The 21,969-nt window shown below is 32.9% G+C and overlaps 1 protein-coding gene across 1 annotated transcript in view; it reads left to right on the forward strand.

Annotated features, from left to right (window-relative positions):
* The first annotated feature begins 12,838 nt into the window (after nucleotides 1-12,838).
* LOC112030635 (amino-acid permease BAT1) overlaps nucleotides 12,839-21,969 on the forward strand; it is a 13,863-nt gene continuing 4,732 nt past the window's right edge. The window contains exons 1-5 of the mRNA XM_065771361.1: nucleotides 12,839-13,031; nucleotides 14,362-14,447; nucleotides 14,574-14,753; nucleotides 18,936-19,055; nucleotides 19,257-19,448. Of these exons, the coding sequence (XP_065627433.1) occupies nucleotides 14,385-14,447; nucleotides 14,574-14,753; nucleotides 18,936-19,055; nucleotides 19,257-19,448 (555 nt within the window). The 5' untranslated portion in view covers nucleotides 12,839-13,031; nucleotides 14,362-14,384. The remainder of the gene's footprint in view (nucleotides 13,032-14,361; nucleotides 14,448-14,573; nucleotides 14,754-18,935; nucleotides 19,056-19,256; nucleotides 19,449-21,969) is intronic.

Genomic DNA, 21,969 nt, shown 5'->3' on the forward strand with positions numbered 1-21,969 from the left:
AAAAAAACCCAAATCGGCTATATGCTTCAACATTACATCTGGATTTTTTTGTTGTTTATTTCTTTTCTTTACTTTTGTTATCTTTCTTGATTGGCTGTGATGCAAGATATTTGAAGCATTGAAAGATAAAACATACAGTATCTATGAAGCACGGGTGCGTTTTTAGGTGCGAGTGCGGGTGCGTGCGAGACTTAGCAATTTTTGAAAAAGTTGGGTGCGGGTGCGGCGATTAAAAAATTTCCAAAAATATTTTTATCTATATTTTTAATATATTGCTAAGCATACTTTTTCACATTATATAAACATATACCAAATTTAAGAGCAATAGTAGATAATAACTAAAATATGATGTTTATAAATTAAATATAACCCACAAGTTTGAAACTAAAACATTCTATGATGTTCGGAAATTAGAATACAACTCACAAGTTTGAAACTAAAACAAAATAAAAGATAATCAACAAGACAATCAAATACAACCATCATCATCTTCAAGATTAATAGCTTCACTTCGAACTTCACTTTCACTAGTAGTAACACTAGTGCTAACATTCCCAATAACCATAGCCTCCAACTCTGGCTCATCAAGTGTAAGGGCAGCATTCTTAAGAATTCTAGCTCCTTCATGTATGTCGCTCTCATTCCAAGAATCTTCTGCAATATCCCACATTTTTATTGCTGTATTTACGTACTCCTCATTGCGCCTTGACAAGAGTCGAAGATAGGGGTGTGCAGAAAACCCACCGACCCGCCAAACCCGACCTGGCCCAACTTGACCCGTCGGGTTAGGTCGGTTTTTAAGGCTTGGTGGGTTGGGTTGGGTCACATAAATTTTTTTTATAGCGGGTCGGGTTGGGTGTGGGTTATTAGCAAAATTTTCCAGACCATATCTTCCTTAAAAAGCTTTAAAATAAAATTATGGCCCGTGGCCTCGTGAAAATATTATAAGTGTAATAAATATATGTATTAACCTCTTCGTGTGGAGATGAACCTCACAAACGTTACACTAGTTAACGTCTTCGCCGATGGTTGGATATAAATATAAAGACAAAATTTTGAAGAGTTTGAAAAAACTATTCTAACTTCCGAGTTTTTAATCAGCCATTTTGGTTGGGAGGTGGCGAGCTACAGTGATGCTTAATTAGAATTGTGAGTTTCAATGTTTCTATATCGGTTTACTGACAGTATGATGCCTAGAAGATTCAAGAAGAGAGTGCAAACATCATTTCTAGAAAACGAATTAATCACTTTACTTTTGTTGAAAGATGATTTTACTCCACACTACACCTGTAAGCTTATCAGACACCTAGTGATGACTATTCAGCTGCTTCCACTTCCCTCAAAAAACTTGGAAAAATAGTTAATGTCATTATTCCTGCCCTATCTCCCTAATTATTGGAAACTATACGTGTCACGCCCCAAACCAAAAGGGTCTAGAGCATATGAGAAAATAACTATCAAGAAAGAGACTGTAGGAGAATTTTTTTTTTTTTTTTCCTTTTCTATTCCACATGATAAGAATATATAACCATATTGAAATCTCCACATTATAAGTCAGAGCTCTATAAACAATTACAACCATACAACTAAAATATGTGCCTCCATATAATACAATATATTACAAAACTCCAAATGGATTACCCAAAGTCACAATTTTATTAAGAATAAACAACCTCAATATCGAATCTAGGCCTACCATGCCTAAGGCTAACAAACCTCAAGTGTCCAACCTTCAATAGAATTAGTTATGACCTCGTTAAACTTTACAATATCGAGTCACCAACCATTTATGGCCCAAGTCTCCCAATTTAAAATAGCACCCCAATCACCGCCAATAAATTAAGCTTCATGCTCAATGTGTAGCTAATTTATCTGTAAAACTATCGGAGAGTGGGATGAGCTAAAGCCCAGTAAGTAGCAAAGTTAATGAGAGTAGGAGAAATGCAAGTTTCATGATTATATGCATATTAAAACATGAACGATTTGAGAATTTCAAGCTAAATACTGCAAAATCATTTTCACTAGTAACATGATAAGAATGATTAAATAATGCCACCCAAGGCTTCTCAAAAATGATCACCATGAAACTACATAATATATATACTTGTGAGTTGTGAGCATAACAACATTTTTCCAAAAACCTAAAAAGCCAACCCAAGCCACATGACAGGCTACCATAAAGACAAAAGTGTCACAAAGACATTATACCACCATAGAGCCAAGTCAAAACCCACAACCATTAGCATTATATGTACCTCTTTTGGCATGTGGTTTGTTGGCCTTGCCTAGCCTCACGCACACTTTCAAGGATTTACCTACCCCCCCCCCCCCCCAATGGGCAGCAGAGGATAACGCACCATGTAGTACCTATTTTGCATCTCTTGGCCCTACCTAAACTCACCCACACACTCAAAGATTTACCTCTTCCCCCTTATAGGTAGCAGGGAATGATGCGTCACACAGTACCCCTTTTGCATGTGGTCTTTTGGCCCTACAGGTAGCAACCTCACCCACACACTCAAGGATTTACCCGTGTCATGCAAAGTGAGAGCCTCCAACTTGACTCGTCATCACAAAGATGGAGTAATCACACGTCATAAATACATTGTCACAAAGACGAGGTAATCACAAACATCATAGCACAAGGGCAAACCCATATCAAAAGTTCACAAGTTAAATGTATTCAAAATATATAGTTTACTTCCAAGTAGTTTCATAACGTATTTCAATAACCATATATCCACAATATTCTCAAAGTCCTCAAAACCATTTATTGTCAAAAATATTTTGCATCAACTTTCCCAATTATCAAAGCATCTTTAAAATTTGCCAATAATGCAATAAATCCATGAAATTGATTCTTGAGAATTTAATCAAAGATGATAGTCTTTTCCTTGCTTACAAGTAACAAATCAAGCATTTCCTCATATGCAATAAAAATATGATGCACTTTCAATGCCTCATGCGTTTTCCATAAATGATTAACAATAATAGTACAAATAGTAAATTTTAGGAAAACCGTGAATAATGTTCCAAAATAGTTTTAACCTTAAAACAATTGAGTGCAATAATTATTCTTTTTTCAAAAATCTCATTCAGAAGCCACTTACCTCGGAAGGCCAACCAATTTCACCTCAACCGAGCATCACATAATCGACTAATCCAACCATTAGGTCCATCACAAAGAATATCAGAACCTAGAAATACAATAATCAAGCCTATCAATAACAAGGCCTTTCACAAATAACCATCACACTTATCTCCATAAATCGAAATGATCAGCTAAAATCAAACCAAAGGCCCTAAAGCCTAGCTTGCCTGTCCAAAGACAAGTACCCTTCCCAAACGGGAACCAAACAATCATCCAAGAAACTCATAGTGTTGGCACAACCAAAACATTTTATATTCACTACTGCAATAATGTGCATCATAAGATAATATAACATACTCATGAATCTCTTTAAGTGCTAAATAATATATTTAAGCCAAGATAAGATCAACCGAGGTTTGGGATTAATTCCACAATTTCTCCACGTTTTAGTCTTACTTTCAAATTTAGTACATAGCAGGGCAGCCATTTTGTAAAACAATTTTAGTCAATGCAAATTCATCCAATTAAGTTGAGACTTTAAGGGAACATTTCCCTATATGTATACAATGTACCACAGAAAAATCAGCCCAAAATGGTTTTTCTATAATTTATTAAAAATTATGTATTGCAGCTGACTCAAATCTATCCCCGACAGCTTTAGAAAATTGTTATAGTTTTAATACTAGCCCAAAGTACTTGAGAATTACTCCCATTAAAAACACAAGATTTAAAGCATATTAAAAATAGGGAATCAAACCCAAACTCTCATATAAACTACTTATCAAACACTTGGTATGCAAAATGCACATGCTCACACTTCACTTGCATAAATTTGTAATTATCACTTCACTAACACCCACATTTGTCAAAGTCATTTAAAATGCAAAGAACACACTTCCAAAAATCGACCCCAAACTTCCACAAAATCAACCCATTTGATTGCTCAAGGAACCCAAATTTTTAACCATGGAAAAACCCCAAATGATCACCATTTGTAAAAACCCTTAACCATTTAACAATTAAGTCTACCAAATCAAAAACCCTTGTACTCAATCACATGTATATCACTCAAGTCGCTTAGATTAGAAGGAAATCTTACAACAACTTGAAAAGCTACCAAAACAGTTAAGAGTTTTTGTCACGCCCTGAACCCAAGTAAGAGCTAGGCACGTGACAACAGCCACACACTTATAAAGTTTACACCCTACAAGTGTTAAAGACCTTCTTAACAACTAAAGAATTATCCTCAAGAAAATTTCATCAATAAATCCAAAAATATCTTCAATAATGCAATTCTCAAAGGATCTCTAAAATAATAATCTTCCAACATCATAAANTCATAAAAATTACAAACCCGCCAAACCTGACCCGACCTGACCCACTCATATTTAATATATATTTAAAATATATTATATATTTAATAAAAATTAAAAAAAAAATCAGCTGTAAATTAATATATACTGATAAAAAATTATATACTATAAGTGCTTATATATAATATATTATTATTAGTTATATATAATATATATACTAATAATATATATTTAATAATTTAATAATAATAATTTGTGAAACCCATGGGTCACTCATGTGGGTTGGGTGTGGTTGGGTTGAACTTATGTGATGGTTGGGTTGGGTTGAATTTTTTTGACCCACCATGGTGGGTTGGGTCAAAAAAATCCCTTCCACCGACCCATGCACACCCCTAGTCGAAGATTAGAAGCACATATACCAAATCCCCAACACGTGCAGGAGCCATTTTTTTCTTTTTAAAGAAGAATGAATTTGTATGTGCTCCAATTCCTCTTAGAACATGAGAATGAACAAGGTTGTCCAAGAAATTTAAGGGCAAGGTTTGAAGAGTTGGAAATGAAGAGCCATGTATTGCCACCAAACCAAAGGTTGTAAGGCCCACCTATCTGTCAAGCATCTAGTGAAGAAACCTCCCCCCTGAAAATGCAGCAAACTCAACTTTCACCACCTTAAGTCATTCTCATCTTCCCCCCCCCCCCCCCCAATGGGCAGCAGAGGATAACGCACCATGTAGTACCTATTTTGCATCTCTTGGCCCTACCTAAACTCACCCACACACTCAAAGATTTACCTCTTCCCCCTTATAGGTAGCAGGGAATGATGCGTCACACAGTACCCCTTTTGCATGTGGTCTTTTGGCCCTACAGGTAGCAACCTCACCCACACACTCAAGGATTTACCCGTGTCATGCAAAGTGAGAGCCTCCAACTTGACTCGTCATCACAAAGATGGAGTAATCACACGTCATAAATACATTGTCACAAAGACGAGGTAATCACAAACATCATAGCACAAGGGCAAACCCATATCAAAAGTTCACAAGTTAAATGTATTCAAAATATATAGTTTACTTCCAAGTAGTTTCATAACGTATTTCAATAACCATATATCCACAATATTCTCAAAGTCCTCAAAACCATTTATTGTCAAAAATATTTTGCATCAACTTTCCCAATTATCAAAGCATCTTTAAAATTTGCCAATAATGCAATAAATCCATGAAATTGATTCTTGAGAATTTAATCAAAGATGATAGTCTTTTCCTTGCTTACAAGTAACAAATCAAGCATTTCCTCATATGCAATAAAAATATGATGCACTTTCAATGCCTCATGCGTTTTCCATAAATGATTAACAATAATAGTACAAATAGTAAATTTTAGGAAAACCGTGAATAATGTTCCAAAATAGTTTTAACCTTAAAACAATTGAGTGCAATAATTATTCTTTTTTCAAAAATCTCATTCAGAAGCCACTTACCTCGGAAGGCCAACCAATTTCACCTCAACCGAGCATCACATAATCGACTAATCCAACCATTAGGTCCATCACAAAGAATATCAGAACCTAGAAATACAATAATCAAGCCTATCAATAACAAGGCCTTTCACAAATAACCATCACACTTATCTCCATAAATCGAAATGATCAGCTAAAATCAAACCAAAGGCCCTAAAGCCTAGCTTGCCTGTCCAAAGACAAGTACCCTTCCCAAACGGGAACCAAACAATCATCCAAGAAACTCATAGTGTTGGCACAACCAAAACATTTTATATTCACTACTGCAATAATGTGCATCATAAGATAATATAACATACTCATGAATCTCTTTAAGTGCTAAATAATATATTTAAGCCAAGATAAGATCAACCGAGGTTTGGGATTAATTCCACAATTTCTCCACGTTTTAGTCTTACTTTCAAATTTAGTACATAGCAGGGCAGCCATTTTGTAAAACAATTTTAGTCAATGCAAATTCATCCAATTAAGTTGAGACTTTAAGGGAACATTTCCCTATATGTATACAATGTACCACAGAAAAATCAGCCCAAAATGGTTTTTCTATAATTTATTAAAAATTATGTATTGCAGCTGACTCAAATCTATCCCCGACAGCTTTAGAAAATTGTTATAGTTTTAATACTAGCCCAAAGTACTTGAGAATTACTCCCATTAAAAACACAAGATTTAAAGCATATTAAAAATAGGGAATCAAACCCAAACTCTCATATAAACTACTTATCAAACACTTGGTATGCAAAATGCACATGCTCACACTTCACTTGCATAAATTTGTAATTATCACTTCACTAACACCCACATTTGTCAAAGTCATTTAAAATGCAAAGAACACACTTCCAAAAATCGACCCCAAACTTCCACAAAATCAACCCATTTGATTGCTCAAGGAACCCAAATTTTTAACCATGGAAAAACCCCAAATGATCACCATTTGTAAAAACCCTTAACCATTTAACAATTAAGTCTACCAAATCAAAAACCCTTGTACTCAATCACATGTATATCACTCAAGTCGCTTAGATTAGAAGGAAATCTTACAACAACTTGAAAAGCTACCAAAACAGTTAAGAGTTTTTGTCACGCCCTGAACCCAAGTAAGAGCTAGGCACGTGACAACAGCCACACACTTATAAAGTTTACACCCTACAAGTGTTAAAGACCTTCTTAACAACTAAAGAATTATCCTCAAGAAAATTTCATCAATAAATCCAAAAATATCTTCAATAATGCAATTCTCAAAGGATCTCTAAAATAATAATCTTCCAACATCATAAAGAAAATAAACTAATTCTTTGAGACTAAAGTCTGAACAAAAGACAATATTAAACATAAAAGTCCAAATCTTATTCTTATGATTCCTAAACTTCACTCATACACACATCCCAATGGAAGCCCAAAAACATGCTACTCTTCCTTATCAGAATTTGAAAGGGGAAGGAAGGGGGGGGGGGGTGAGTTGACAACTCAATCAGTAACCAAAGTTCTAATAAGTTCTATCGAGCAAATAGATCAGCAAAAATAATATATTGTATTTAGATCAAATATTTTAATCTTACAAATATATCATAGATGGATTAGAAATAATTAGTTTTCCATATATCAAAGTCATAATTTACAATAGGTTCCAAAAACACATAAGCAATTTCAAGGACTTAAAACAGTTCAAATATTCAAACATAATTCATATTGTTAACAATCTTTACGACTATGGTCACACTATATCCCCGTGACTAGGCATCAGATTTAGATGAAACTAGTTCCGTGCTATTGTATATCCCCTATTAACTGGATCCAGAAATACGATAGGCTCATGATGTCCTAGATAGAACCAGTTTCAGTACCAATAAATAACTCCTATTGGCTAGGTATCAGAGTCAAAACATAGTCGATTGTCTAAAATCATAGTTCAAACAAAAATATATTTCATTCAAATACATATATAAAGTCAAATATTTAGGGTCCATTTAGATATAGCTTATTTTGCTGAAAACTGAAAACACTATAACGAAATAATTTTTAAATGTATGAATAGTGCCATGGAACCAATTTTTAATGAAAAAGTTGTTAAAAAAAGAGGTTTGTGGGTCTCATGAACAGTGCACGGAACCCACTAAACAATGCCATTCCAATGAAAAAGTTGTTGCGTTAATGAAAAAAGTGTTGTGTTTAATGAAAAAGTTGCTGCCATTCCACTGAACGCGTTGCTATTGTAGCATGGGATCCACTGTTTGGAAATGCAAAACACAAATGCGTAGAAAAAAAATCTGTACCCAAACGCATACTTAGTAATCAAATATATTTGTAATAATTCTTTATTCTTTACTTTAAATCAATGTAGCTAAAACAATAAAAATAAAATTGTAACAATTGTAAACAATTTTCAGTAGTTAAAATATGCAAAATAAAACCAATTAAGATAATGTCACTTATCTTAGCTAGCTCACCACAAAAGAACTTCTCCCTAATACTTTCTCTAAAATCCTTAGATATCACTTAAACAATTTTCAAGCACTATTTACTCAATAATCAAATAATTCAAGAAAGACTTATAACGGTACCCGGCCAGAAGAGAAACTACTAAAAATATCCAATAACTGTCCACTGTTATCTCAAACAAAAATTCCACATAATCATAATATTTTTCTTTAAGGTAAAATATCATTTTCATCTCTAAACTTTCACAAAAGTTTATTTTTCGTCCCTAAACTTTCCAAAACATTCTACTTTTCATCCTTCCGTCTATATTTGTTTGTTTATATCCTATGTGGCCTAATGGACTGTTGACATGGAATATGACTTAGACTAAACTATTTTAATTTTTAAAAATTGGACATATGGCACAAATTTATTGGCACACATGGAAAAAAATTCCGAGGAAATTACCCCTCTCAAACCTAACCTTATTCCACAACGAAGCAGTCCCAACGCCCAAACCCAATAGCGGCAACCTTAAGGTTCTCAACCAGCGAACCCAATTCGCGACTCCAAGGCAGCGACCCCGACTATGAAATCCCCTCCCTAAACTGACGATCGGCGACATTTATTTTTGCATGGCTGATCTGAATCTTTTTGTCATTGTGAAAAAGTTTGCGTAAAGCTTTTGGAAATTCATCTTTGACTTTACGTGATTTTTTTTTCCCAGAGAACTCAGTTGCTCAGTAACTAAGATACCATCACTCTAGTTCCTTGTATGTCGGTATGAGGTTGATTTTGTCGAATCCTGTTTCCGCTAGCCAACAGGCACCAACAAAGCATTAGATTGTCTTTGCACACTTCAAGGACCTACTGTAGTAAGTCAAAAGAATTGGAGAACTTACACTGCGACCAGTCGACTACTCTAGATTTGAACTAATTTTAGTATTTTCCTAGACTTAATTGATAGATTGACAGATCCAAACAACATGAAGACCACTTCCATTTCCATTGAACATGCTTCGCACCATGGAGAGTTAATCACCTAAGGATTTGGGGTCATTGTTCGCTGGTTTAGGGTGGGGATTTCATGGTCGAGTCACTGCCTTAGAGTCGTCAATTGGGCTCGCTGGTTAAGGCTACCGCTATAGGAATTTGGGTGTTGGGTTTTCGTGGCTTTGGGAAAAGGAAGGTTCTGCCTCTCAGGTAATTTTGTCATATTATTTTTTCCAAGTGTGCCAATAAATTTGTGCCACATGTCCAAAATTTTTTAAATAAAATAATACAGTATAAGTCATATACCATGTCAATTGTCAACGCTTAATTCATTAAGCTAGGTAGTACATAAACTAACAAATAAATGAAAGAATGAAAAGTAGAATATTTTGTAAAATTTAAAATCAAAAAATAAACTTTTAAAATTTTAAAATGAAAAATAATTTTTTTGTAAAAGTTTAGAGATGAAAATAATATTTTATTTTATATATATATATATATACATATATATATATATATATATATTTTTTTTTTTTCCTGNCCTAAACTTCACTCATACACACATCCCAATGAAAGCCCAAAAACATGCTACTCTTCCTTATCAGAATCTAAAAAGGAAAGGAAGGGAGGGGGGGAGGAGGGGGGGGGGGGTGAGTTGACAACTCAATAATTAACCAAAGTTTTAATAAGTTCTATCGAGCAAATAGATCTGCAAAAATAATAAATTGTATATAGATCAAATATTTTAATCTTACAAATATATCATAGATGGATTAGAAATAATTTGTTTTCCATATATCAAAGTCATAATTTACAATAGGTTCCAAAAACACATAAGCAATTTCAAGGAGTTAAAACAGTTCAAATATTCAAACATAATTCATATTGTTAACAATCTTTACGACTATGGTCACACTATATCCCCATGACTAGGCATCAGATTCAAATGAAACTAGTTTCGTGCTTATGTATATCCCCTATTAGCTGGGTCCAGAAATACGATAGGCTCCTAATGCCCCAAATAGAACCAGTTTCAGTACCAATAAATAACCCCCATTGGCTAGGTATCAGAGTCAAAACATAGTCAGATTGTCTAAAATCATAGTTCAAAAAAAAAATATTTCATTCAAATACATATATAAAATCATATATTTAGGGCCCATTTAGATACAACTTATTTTGCTGAAAACTGAAAACACTATAGCAAAATAATTTTTAAATGTGTGAATGGTGCTGTGGAACCCATTTTTAATGAAAAAGTTGTTGAAAAAAGAGGTTTATGGTTCCCGTGAACAATGCACGGGACCCACTAAACAATGCCATTCCAATGAAAAAGTTGTTGCGTTAATGAAAAAAGTGTTGTGTTTAATGAAAAAGTTGCTGCCATTCCACTGAACGCATTGCTATTGTAGCATGGGTTCCACCGTTTGGAAATGCAAAACGCAAACGCATAGAAAAAAAATATGTACCCAAACGCATACTTAGTAATCAAATATATTTGTAATAATTCTTTATTCTTTACTTTAAATCAATGTAGCTAAAACAATAAAAATAAAATTGTAACAATTGTAAACAATTTTCAGTAGTTAAAATATGCAAAATAAAACCAATTAAGATAAGGTTACTTACCTTAGCTAGCTCACCACAAAAGAACTTCTCCCTAATACTTTCTCTAAAATCCTTAGATATCACTTAAACAATTTTCAAGCACCATTTACTCAATAATCAAATAATTCAAGAAAGACTTATAACGGTATCCAGCCAGAAGAGAAATTACTAAAAATATCCAGTAACTATCCATTGTTATCTCAAACAAAAATTCCACATAATCATAATATTTTTCTTTAGGGTAAAATATCATTTTCATCTCTAAACTTTCACAAAAGTTTGTTTTTAGTCCCTAAACTCTCAAAAGTTTGTTTTTCGTTTCTAAACTTTCCAAAACATTCTACTTTTCATCCTTCTGTCTATGTTTGTTAGAGTTAACACAAATTCGCTTAGAAGATGAAGATGAATCTTGCACAGAAATTGAATCTTAGAGACGTGGTTTCCTTATCAAATATTTTTCAATAATAACTAGCAAAAAAATAAATAATAAACTATATGTTCATTTGAAATATTAATAAAATTATTAATTATTTTTATTTAATTGTTTCATTATTTTTCTTCACTGACTAGTGACATTCTAGCACACACCCTATTGTTTAGTTGGCTTTGCACAATGTAAAAAATACAAATACACTGCATCATCCACCTGACTCAACCTACTACCTAACATAGTTTTTTTTTTTTTTTTTTAAAATAATGTGTTACTCTGGGTGTTGCTTTCTTTTAAGTGGACCAGGACCACTACCTCAATCCAATGCCACGGCCCCACCCCCATCCCCCACTCAAGAGACAATAGCCAATTAATAGTCAACACAAATACTCAATTACATATTTACATATATACACTTACACAAAAAGCCAATTTAGCCAAAAGAGAACTAAAGGAAAGCCTAAGTCTAAGTCAACGAAAATTACATCTTGTACTCGACATGTATGCCGGGTCTCTCACACACAAGCAAGCCCTACATTGAGAGAACTAGAGGAAAGACTAAGTCTAAGTCAACAAAAATTATATCTTGTACTCGGCATATATGCCGGGTCTCTCACACACAGGTGGGCCCCACACTGTGGAACCTGCCAGTGTGTGAGTGACCCAACATATATGCCAGGTACACCATATACTAGCTCCTAAGTCAAAGCAAAGAAAAAGAGAGATTTCAAAAAGACAAAAAAATAGTCAGTAAGTCAAGTCTAAGTCAATACACTGCATTATCAAAAAATAGTCTCAAGGCAGACTATGAGATAGAGAAAAAGAGAGAAAGAGAATGTCCAATCTCAGTTAAAGGCTCAGAACAGAGATGAGATCAAGAAAATGAGAGAGAACTGAAATACCTTGATGTTGTCTGAGGTTCTTATCCCGATCTCACCGTCCCCAATCTCCGATCTGGGCAAGGGAATCTCCAATCTCGTCATCGACTGCTCTGGGTGTGGCTGTTGCAGTGTTGCTGAGTCGCTTTTGCATAGGACTTGAGGTTCTTATATCCCTTTTGGTTAGGAATTATTTTGGTTTAAAATTTGATTGGGTGTTTAGTTAATTAGTTTATGGAAATTTAATTATTATTATTTTTTGTTGATTTAAAAATCTGCTTTAGTAGTGAGTGAGCTCCAGATTGATCTTGGGCTTTTTTCCCTAAGTTCTTTTTTGTCTTGCTATTATTATAACTTTTTTTTTTTTTTCAGATTTTTGTTCAATAAATTTTTCTTGGGCTTTTTCTTTTTTCTTGAAAGGACCAATATATTGTTAAGTGGACCAAATTATGGACCAAAGTATAGTTTTATAGGGCATAAAAAAAAATAATAAAAAACTCAGGCCGGTCACATTTTTTTTAAGGGCAGACAAATATAAAATTTTAAATTATTATATATAAAAAAGAGAAAGAGAATGTCCAATCTCAGTTAAAGGCTCAGAACAGAGATGAGATCAAGAAAATGAGAGAGAACTGAAATACCTTGATGTTGTCTGAGGTTCTTATCCCGATCTCACCGTCCCCAATCTCCGATCTGGGCAAGGGAATCTCCAATCTCGTCATCGACTGCTCTGGGTGTGGCTGTTGCAGTGTTGCTGAGTCGCTTTTGCATAGGACTTGAGGTTCTTATATCCCTTTTGGTTAGGAATTATTTTGGTTTAAAATTTGATTGGGTGTTTAGTTAATTAGTTTATGGAAATTTAATTATTATTATTTTTTGTTGATTTAAAAATCTGCTTTAGTAGTGAGTGAGCTCCAGATTGATCTTGGGCTTTTTTCCCTAAGTTCTTTTTTGTCTTGCTATTATTATAACTTTTTTTTTTTTTTCAGATTTTTGTTCAATAAATTTTTCTTGGGCTTTTTCTTTTTTCTTGAAAGGACCAATATATTGTTAAGTGGACCAAATTATGGACCAAAGTATAGTTTTATAGGGCATAAAAAAAAATAATAAAAAACTCAGGCCGGTCACATTTTTTTTAAGGGCAGACAAATATAAAATTTTAAATTATTATATATAAAAAAATAAAAAATAAAAAAAAATTCCAAGTCAGGGTGGTCCTGTGACCACCCGGGCCTTAACGTGCCACTGCCCCTGACCCCAAGTGTGTAGTCAAACCTTCTCTACTTAAGTATTTTGAGTAGTCTCCTCTCTCAAAATATTTATCATTATATGCTAACTTAAATTAGCTTATATATAGCTAGGATTTCAACCTTATTTTCTAAAAACCCCCCTTAGTAATATTAATTATAAAATTGACCCCACAAAAGAAGTTTACTTAAATACCCCACCTTTTTAGTCTATCTTTCTTTTTTTTTCTTTTTCTTTTTTATTTTTTAACTCCGGGTATTACAGTTTTCCTTCAAAGTTTGAGATAATGGGGCATATGAGATTTCTAATGGGATTCTCTGGTGGAACTAGCTGGAGATGGGGGTGGATGGATGGTTTATCTGTGCGGCGGTGACAAAGTGAGAGAAATAGAGAGGGAGCTAGAGTGTGTTTGTGTGTGTTTCAGTGGTTCACTGAGATAGAAAGATGGAGAAATAAAGAGAAGGGGCATACATATGGTGATAAAAGAAAGGGGGGTTGTGTTGATGGGAGCATTGTGTATTACTTGTTCCAAAATATCTTGGAATCAAATTTACTACTTTACCCTTAAAGTTTCTCCCATATTTAAATTGACCCATTCCAAAATTAACTAAATACTCTCCATGCCCAAATATTTAAAACTCCTCCATAAATAGTTAACCACACTTTTATCACCAAAAAAAAAAAAAAAAATAGTTAACCACACTGATTAAAAATAAAGTCCAATTTAGATATTATAATTATCATCAGAAAAATTGCTTTAAAAAAAATATTTGGGGTGTTACAAACTTACAATACAGGTAGTTATCGATACATATATATATATATATATATCATGACTTCAGAGATGAACATGCGTGATGTAGGAATCACTCTGCAAACTTTGGAAATGGATTCTGGAGAGAGGCATCTTAATGAGCTTGGATACAAGCAAGAGTTGAGAAGATACATGGTATGTCTGAAACCTTCCATATCTCAAAAGTCATATATATGTTGGGTCTCGTAAAGAATCTAACAATTTTAATACTTGCATTCTTCTTCTTCTTCTTTTCATTTTTTTTATCTTGGGTTTCTTCAGACTTTATTCAAGGTGCTGGCAATAACATTTTCATGCATGGCTGTTTTCGCTGGAACACCACTATATGGCCCAAGCCTGCGTTATGCTGGTCCTGCAAGCTTAGTATGGGGATGGGTGGAAGTCTCATTCTTCACCTGGTTTGTTGGACTAGCCTTGGCTGAGATTTGCTCCTCCTTCCCAGTATGTTTCGTTTTTGTTACTATTTTATTCCCTCCTGATTACTCCTGGCACACACACTGGTTGTTTGAAAGTTCAAGGCCTATTTGATTTGCTGATGACTCAAAACTCAGTTCTTAAAACTCAAATCTCATCACTCAAACTTGTAACTCATATCTCATATCTTGTTTTCTAATTTTTTCTTAACTCACTCAATAACATGTTTGGCTCAAATATTTGGTTTGGTTTTCACTACTTTAACTCAGAAGTTATGGAACCCACAAGTCAGAACGGTAACAGTACTACAAAAGTCCATACCCGCAAAATTTTCTCTCTCCATTCCTTGTTCATTTTTCTCTCTGCAATTATCGTCTTCCTCTTTAATTTCTCTACCTAGCAACCACCATATTTGAAAATCAAATCTGAAACAAATTAAAATTGTCTTAAGCATACAAACGTAAACCCAAACCCATAGAGGAAGAGAGAGGAACGGCCACCACATCTCAGATCCAAACCTACCACAGCCACACCACAAATCTAAACCCCACACCCATGCCCATAACCACATCTCAGATTCAAACCACCATAGCCACACCACAAAATCCGAACCCGACACCCACAACCATATCTCAAAAATCCAAACCCCACAATCACATCTCAAGTCCGAACTTCACACCCGCAAATCAGATTAGAAGCTTGAAATCACCATTAAAATACCATACCAACCGAAATAAAACCCGTAAATACTAAAACAAAGAAACCCACACACACACACACACACACAAGGAAAAAAGGCATATGAAGAAGAAAGAGAAAAAAGAACCCACATGCCATGACTTTTGAAATGGGACAAGTCTTTGTCATGGGTCCCACTAGTTGTACTTTATTACTAAACTACCATTAAACTCATAAATCAAACATTTGAAAACACCAAAAATGTGTTTTCATTTTTTATCACTCATTCTCATTATTTTGAGTAATGAGTGATGAGAACTGAATAAGAGAATCAAGCCAAACAATTTTTACATAGGCGGGGCCCACAATTTTTGAGTAATGAGTAATAGAAATTGAGATTTGAGCAATGAAAACAGCTAAACCAAACAAGCCCTCACCCTCTCTGATGCAATTTAGTAGTTATAGACAGTGGCAATTTTTCTCAATTGGTGTTGAACTAAATGTATCATTGTATTTAGGGGTGGCAATTTTTATCCATATCAATGAACTCACCCATTACCCACCTAATTTGTATAAGTTTTAACCCAACCTATTTGAATATTTGGGTTAAATGGGTAAAGACCCAATAGGTTATTTAATTATATGGTTCTTAATGGATAAACTCACTAATACCCACTAAAACTAGGCCTACCCATGGGTTGATTCGAGTCGGGTTTACGCCTAATCTGGAACAAACCCGACTAGATCGAATGGTCAATATTTCAACTCGCCGCCAACCAAAGTGGTTGATCGGATTGGGCGGGTTAAAGCTTCCACGGATGTCGGGTGGATCAATCAGAGTTGATTATCTAGAAAACAGCGCGATTCCAGCCAAGAAAAGATGAAAACAGCAGAAATCTAGTGAGAAAATTTTGAAAAATGGCAGAAATCCAGCCAAATCTCACCAGATCCAACAAGATCTCAACCATTTTCGGCCAGATCTTGGCTAGACCTAGCGAAATCTCGCCAAATCTAGCCTAAATCTTCCCAAAAAAAATCCCAAAATATGCTGGATCTACACTTTATCACTGGAAAAATAACACTTTATCACCGGAAAAATAAAAGGGTTGGTCGAATCGGGTTTCTCGGATTTGAAAGGAGAAGATTCGATATCTGATTGGCTCAGCTCAGATTTTGGAAAATGAAATCTGTTGCCGATTGCCGAAGTGGTCAGTTTGGTTAGCGGCAGCGGGTGGGTCAATTCTGGCGGGTCCTTAAATAGCCCTAACTAAAACTCATCTAAAATTTAAATAAACAATATAAAACCTAAATTTCTAAAAAATGAACAAAATACCCTTGAAACCTAAAAAAATGACCAAAATACTAAAATATAATGCAGCATATAATCCTTAACCTTAAAAATGACTGAAATACCTCTAAAACCTTAAAATTACCAAAATACCCTGAAACTAAAAAAAACCAAAATACCTCTAAACTATAAAATGACTAAAATACCCTTGAAACCTGAAAAAAAAATTACCAAATTACCCGTAACCTAAAAAATGACTAAAATACCTCTAAAACCCATAAAATTATCAAAATATCCCCTAAACCTAAAAAATGAGCGAAATACCCTGAAACCTAAGAAAATGACTAAAATACCCCCTCCAAACCTAAAAAATAACCAAAATATCCCCCAAAACCTATAAAATTACCAAAATACCCCAAAACCTTAAAAAATGACTGAAATACCCTCGAAACCTAAAAATTACCAAAATACACCCTAAACCTAAAAAATTACCAAAATACCCCCTAAACCTAGAAAATGACTAAATACCCCTGAAACCTAAAAAATTATCAAAATACCTTAAAACCTAAAAATTATTGAAATGCCCCCAAGACTTAAAAAAATGACTAAAATAACCCCAAAACCTAAAAAAATGACCAAATAACCCCAAAAACCTAAAAAAATGATCAAAATACCTCCAAAACCTAACAATTACCAAAATACACNCCCCCCCCCCCCCAAACCTAAAAAAATAACTAAAATACCTTCAAAACCTAAAAATTACCGAAATACACCCTAAACATAAAAAATTGCCAAAATAATCCCTAAACCTAAAAAATGACTGAAATACCTCCAAAACCTAAAAAATAACTAAAATATCCTCGAAACCTAAAAAAATGACCAGAATACCCTACAACCTAAAAAATGATCGAAATACCCCCAAAACCTAAAAAATGACCAAAATAATCCCAAAAACTAAATTTTAAAAAAAAAATGATTGATAAAATCCCCTGAAACCTAAATTATGACCAAAATACCCCTAAACATATAAGATGACCAAAATACACCTAAAACATCTAAAATTCCCGAAATAGAGGTTTAGGGTATTTTGGATGTTTCGAGGATATTTTCGACAAATTAAAGGTTTTAAGAGTATTTCAGTAATTTTATAGGTTTCGAGGGAATTTTAGTAATTTTTTAGGTTTCGGAGTTATTTTGATCATTTTTTAGATTCTAAGGGTATTTTAGTCATTTTTTAAGTTACGAGGGCATTTCTATCATCTTTTAGGTTTTAGGGTTATTTCAATAATTTTTATATTTTTTGGTTATTTCGTTAAATTTCTAGAATTCATAAGTATTTTGGTAATTTTTAGGTTTTGGGGTATTTCGGTAATTTTTTTAGGTTTCGGGGGTATTTTGGTCATTTTTAGGTTTTGAGAGTATTTTGGTCATTTTTTTTAGTTTTAGGGGTATTATGATCATTTTATGAGTTTCAGGGGTATTTTGGTCATTTTTTTGGCTTTTAATGATATTTTGGTCATTTTTTAGCTTTTAAGGGTATTTTGGTCTTTTTTTTCCAGGGGTATTTAGGTTATTTTTTGGGTTTTAGGAGTATTTTGGTCATTTTTTTTTGTTTCAGTGGTATTTTGGTCGTTTTAGAGATTTTGGAGGTATTTTGGTCATTTTAGTGGTTTTTAAGCATATTTAGTGATTTTATAGATATCGGGGGTATTTTGGTCATTTTAGAAGTTTCATGAGTATTTTGCTTATTTTAGAGATTTTGGGGATATTTTGGTCATTTTGGTGGTTTTTGAGCATATTTGGTAATTTTAGAGATATCGGGAGCATTTGGTTATTTTAGAGATTTCATGAGTATTTTGCTCATTTTAGAGATTTTGGCAGTATTTTCCTCATTAGATATTTTGGACATAATTTTTGATGTCCAAGGGTATATTGGTAATTTTGGAAGTGTATGGGTATTTGCATCATTTTGGATGTCCATCGGTATTTTGGATGTCCAAGAGAATTTTTTATATATTTTTTTTGACTTATACGGTAAATACTCATAAAATTAATAGTTTATATATGACAAATAGTTGATATTAAAAAGAAAATAAATGAGACAACAATAAATTACCCATAAATTAAAGAGTGTTTATTTACATTTAAAATTTTTAAAAAAATAAATAAATAATGAAGGGAGCTCATTACCTAAAATTTACTCAAACTTTTTAGCTGATATTGGCTGTGGAATCATTGAACAGGCTACAGGCTCTCTTTACTTCTGGGCTGCCCACATGGCTGGACCAAGGTGGGGGCCATTTGCATCGTGGTGTTGTGCTTGGCTGGAGACCATCGGAATTATTTCTGAAACTGGTGCTCAGGTCAATTTCGCAACATCCTTTCAACATATTCCCCTAGTGAGCTGCTGCATTCTGATTTTATTATATAAATTATACAAAAGTAGTAATGGAATATTTTAAAATCACGATTTTAGTTGTTTTTTGGGGGGTGACAGTTTGTGTGTAACGACATATTCCCTATTTCTTTTTCTAATTTTTATTTTTAATGTGTCCTTGTTTCAGGCCTACTCAGCAGCGCAAGCATTACAAATGATCATTCTTTTGTCCACTGGTACAAACAAGGGTGGAGGCTACTTTGCACCACGAAGAGTATTTTTGGCTATCTATATGGGCCTAATCATCATGTGGGCTATACTCAACACATTCGCTTTGAACCTTATAGCATTGCTTGACTTAATTTCCATATGGTGGCAGGTGTGCTATGTAGTAATATTATGTTTTTTTTTTTTTTTAAATACCCTCATTGGAAGCATATTTTTTTACTTATGGATAGTTTGGTTTAGTTTTTTGAAATTTTGCAATTTGAAAATTGTGGTTTTCTATTAAGTTTTGTTGGGATTTGAAATTACCACCCAGAGGTTCATTGCATAAGCACATAATATCATGTTTACCTTTCCAAAAATCATGAATTTACAAAATTTACCAAACAGGTCAACATCTATTTGGCTAGCAATACTTTTGGCAAGTATTACAAGTCATTATAGTGTCCTAAAGATATAGATTAAGGAATAATAAATATTCAATTATAAATTGTATTTCACATTTTTTTTTTAAATAGAAAAAATACACATTAATAATTCATTAACATGCATGCACAAATTCACTATAATTGTATGTGTTTTCTTGATATTTGTGCATAGTTTTACTTATTGCTTTTTATAAATAAATAAAAAAAGTAATTTAATGAAATATCAAATGCAACTTAACTTGTATTCTTAAGACATTTGTTAACATAAACAAATATAACACGATCGATTGAATCAACAAGTGCTATAACATTAACATAAACAAATATAACCTAATAGCATTCCTTGACTTGATTTCCATATGGTGGCAGGTGTGCTATGTAGTAATATTATGGTTCTCAAATACCCTCTTTGCAAGCACTATTTTTTTTTTTTTTTTAATTAGGGTGAGTTTGGTTCAATTTTTTAAAATTCTGTAATTTGAAAAGGTGGTAGTTTTCTATTACGTTTTGTTGCAATTTGGAATTGCCACACAAGAGGTCCATTGCAGAAGCTCAGAAGATCACGTTTACTAATCCAAAAATATGAATTTAAACATTTTACCAAACAGGTCAACATCTATTTGGCTGGCAATAATTTTGATAAGTATTACAAGTCATTAAAGTGTCCTAACTATATAGATTAAGGAATAATAAAAATATTCAATTATAAACTGTAATTCACATTTTTTTTAATAGAAAATATACACATAATTCATTATGACTGTATGTGTTTTCTTGATATTTATGCATAGTTTTACTTATTTCTTTTTATAAAATTTCTTTAAAAAAAAAAAAAAACGTAATTTAATGAAATACCAAATGCAACTTAACTTGTGTCCTTAAAACTATGTCTCAAAATGAGTGAACACATAAGAAACTGGTTTTGTTGGTTGTGCCACTATAGGGAGCATTATAATCAACACCAAAACACCACATACCTATATTATAACACCGGTGACATATAGTTGAAAGAAATCCATAAGGAATTTGTAAGAAAATCATCAAATATTTATAGCACTTGTTGATGCAATCTATCATGTTATATATATATATATATATATATGTTAACAAGAGTTTTAAGGACACAAGTTAAGTTGCATTTGGTATTTCATTAAATTACGTTTTTTTTTTTTTTTAAAGAAATTTTATAAAAAGAAATAAGTAAAACTATGCATAAATATCAAGAAAACACATACAGTCATAATGAATTATGTGTATATTTTCTATTAAAAAAAATGTGAATTACAGTTTATAATTGAATATTTTTATTATTCCTTAATCTATATAGTTAGGACACTTTAATGACTTGTAATACTTATCAAAATTATTGCCAGCCAAATAGATGTTGACCTGTTTGGTAAAATGTTTAAATTCATATTTTTGGATTAGTAAACGTGATCTTCTGAGCTTCTGCAATGGACCTCTTGTGTGGCAATTCCAAATTGCAACAAAACGTAATAGAAAACTACCACCTTTTCAAATTACAGAATTTTAAAAAATTGAACCAAACTCACCCTAATTAAAAAAAAAAAAAAAATAGTGCTTGCAAAGAGGGTATTTGAGAACCATAATATTACTACATAGCACACCTGCCACCATATGGAAATCAAGTCAAGGAATGCTATTAGGTTATATTTGTTTATGTTAATGTTATAGCACTTGTTGATTCAATCGATCGTGTTATATTTGTTTATGTTAACAAATGTCTTAAGAATACAAGTTAAGTTGCATTTGATATTTCATTAAATTACTTTTTTTATTTATTTATAAAAAGCAATAAGTAAAACTATGCACAAATATCAAGAAAACACATACAATTATAGTGAATTTGTGCATGCATGTTAATGAATTATTAATGTGTATTTTTTCTATTTAAAAAAAAAATGTGAAATACAATTTATAATTGAATATTTATTATTCCTTAATCTATATCTTTAGGACACTATAATGACTTGTAATACTTGCCAAAAGTATTGCTAGCCAAATAGATGTTGACCTGTTTGGTAAATTTTGTAAATTCATGATTTTTGGAAAGGTAAACATGATATTATGTGCTTATGCAATGAACCTCTGGGTGGTAATTTCAAATCCCAACAAAACTTAATAGAAAACCACAATTTTCAAATTGCAAAATTTCAAAAAACTAAACCAAACTATCCATAAGTAAAAAAATATGCTTCCAATGAGGGTATTTAAAAAAAAAAAAAA

This window comes from Quercus suber, unplaced genomic scaffold (assembly GCF_002906115.3).
Source record: "Quercus suber isolate HL8 unplaced genomic scaffold, Cork oak 2.0 scaffold_4, whole genome shotgun sequence".
In the NCBI taxonomy this organism is placed as follows: Eukaryota; Viridiplantae; Streptophyta; class Magnoliopsida; order Fagales; family Fagaceae; genus Quercus; species Quercus suber.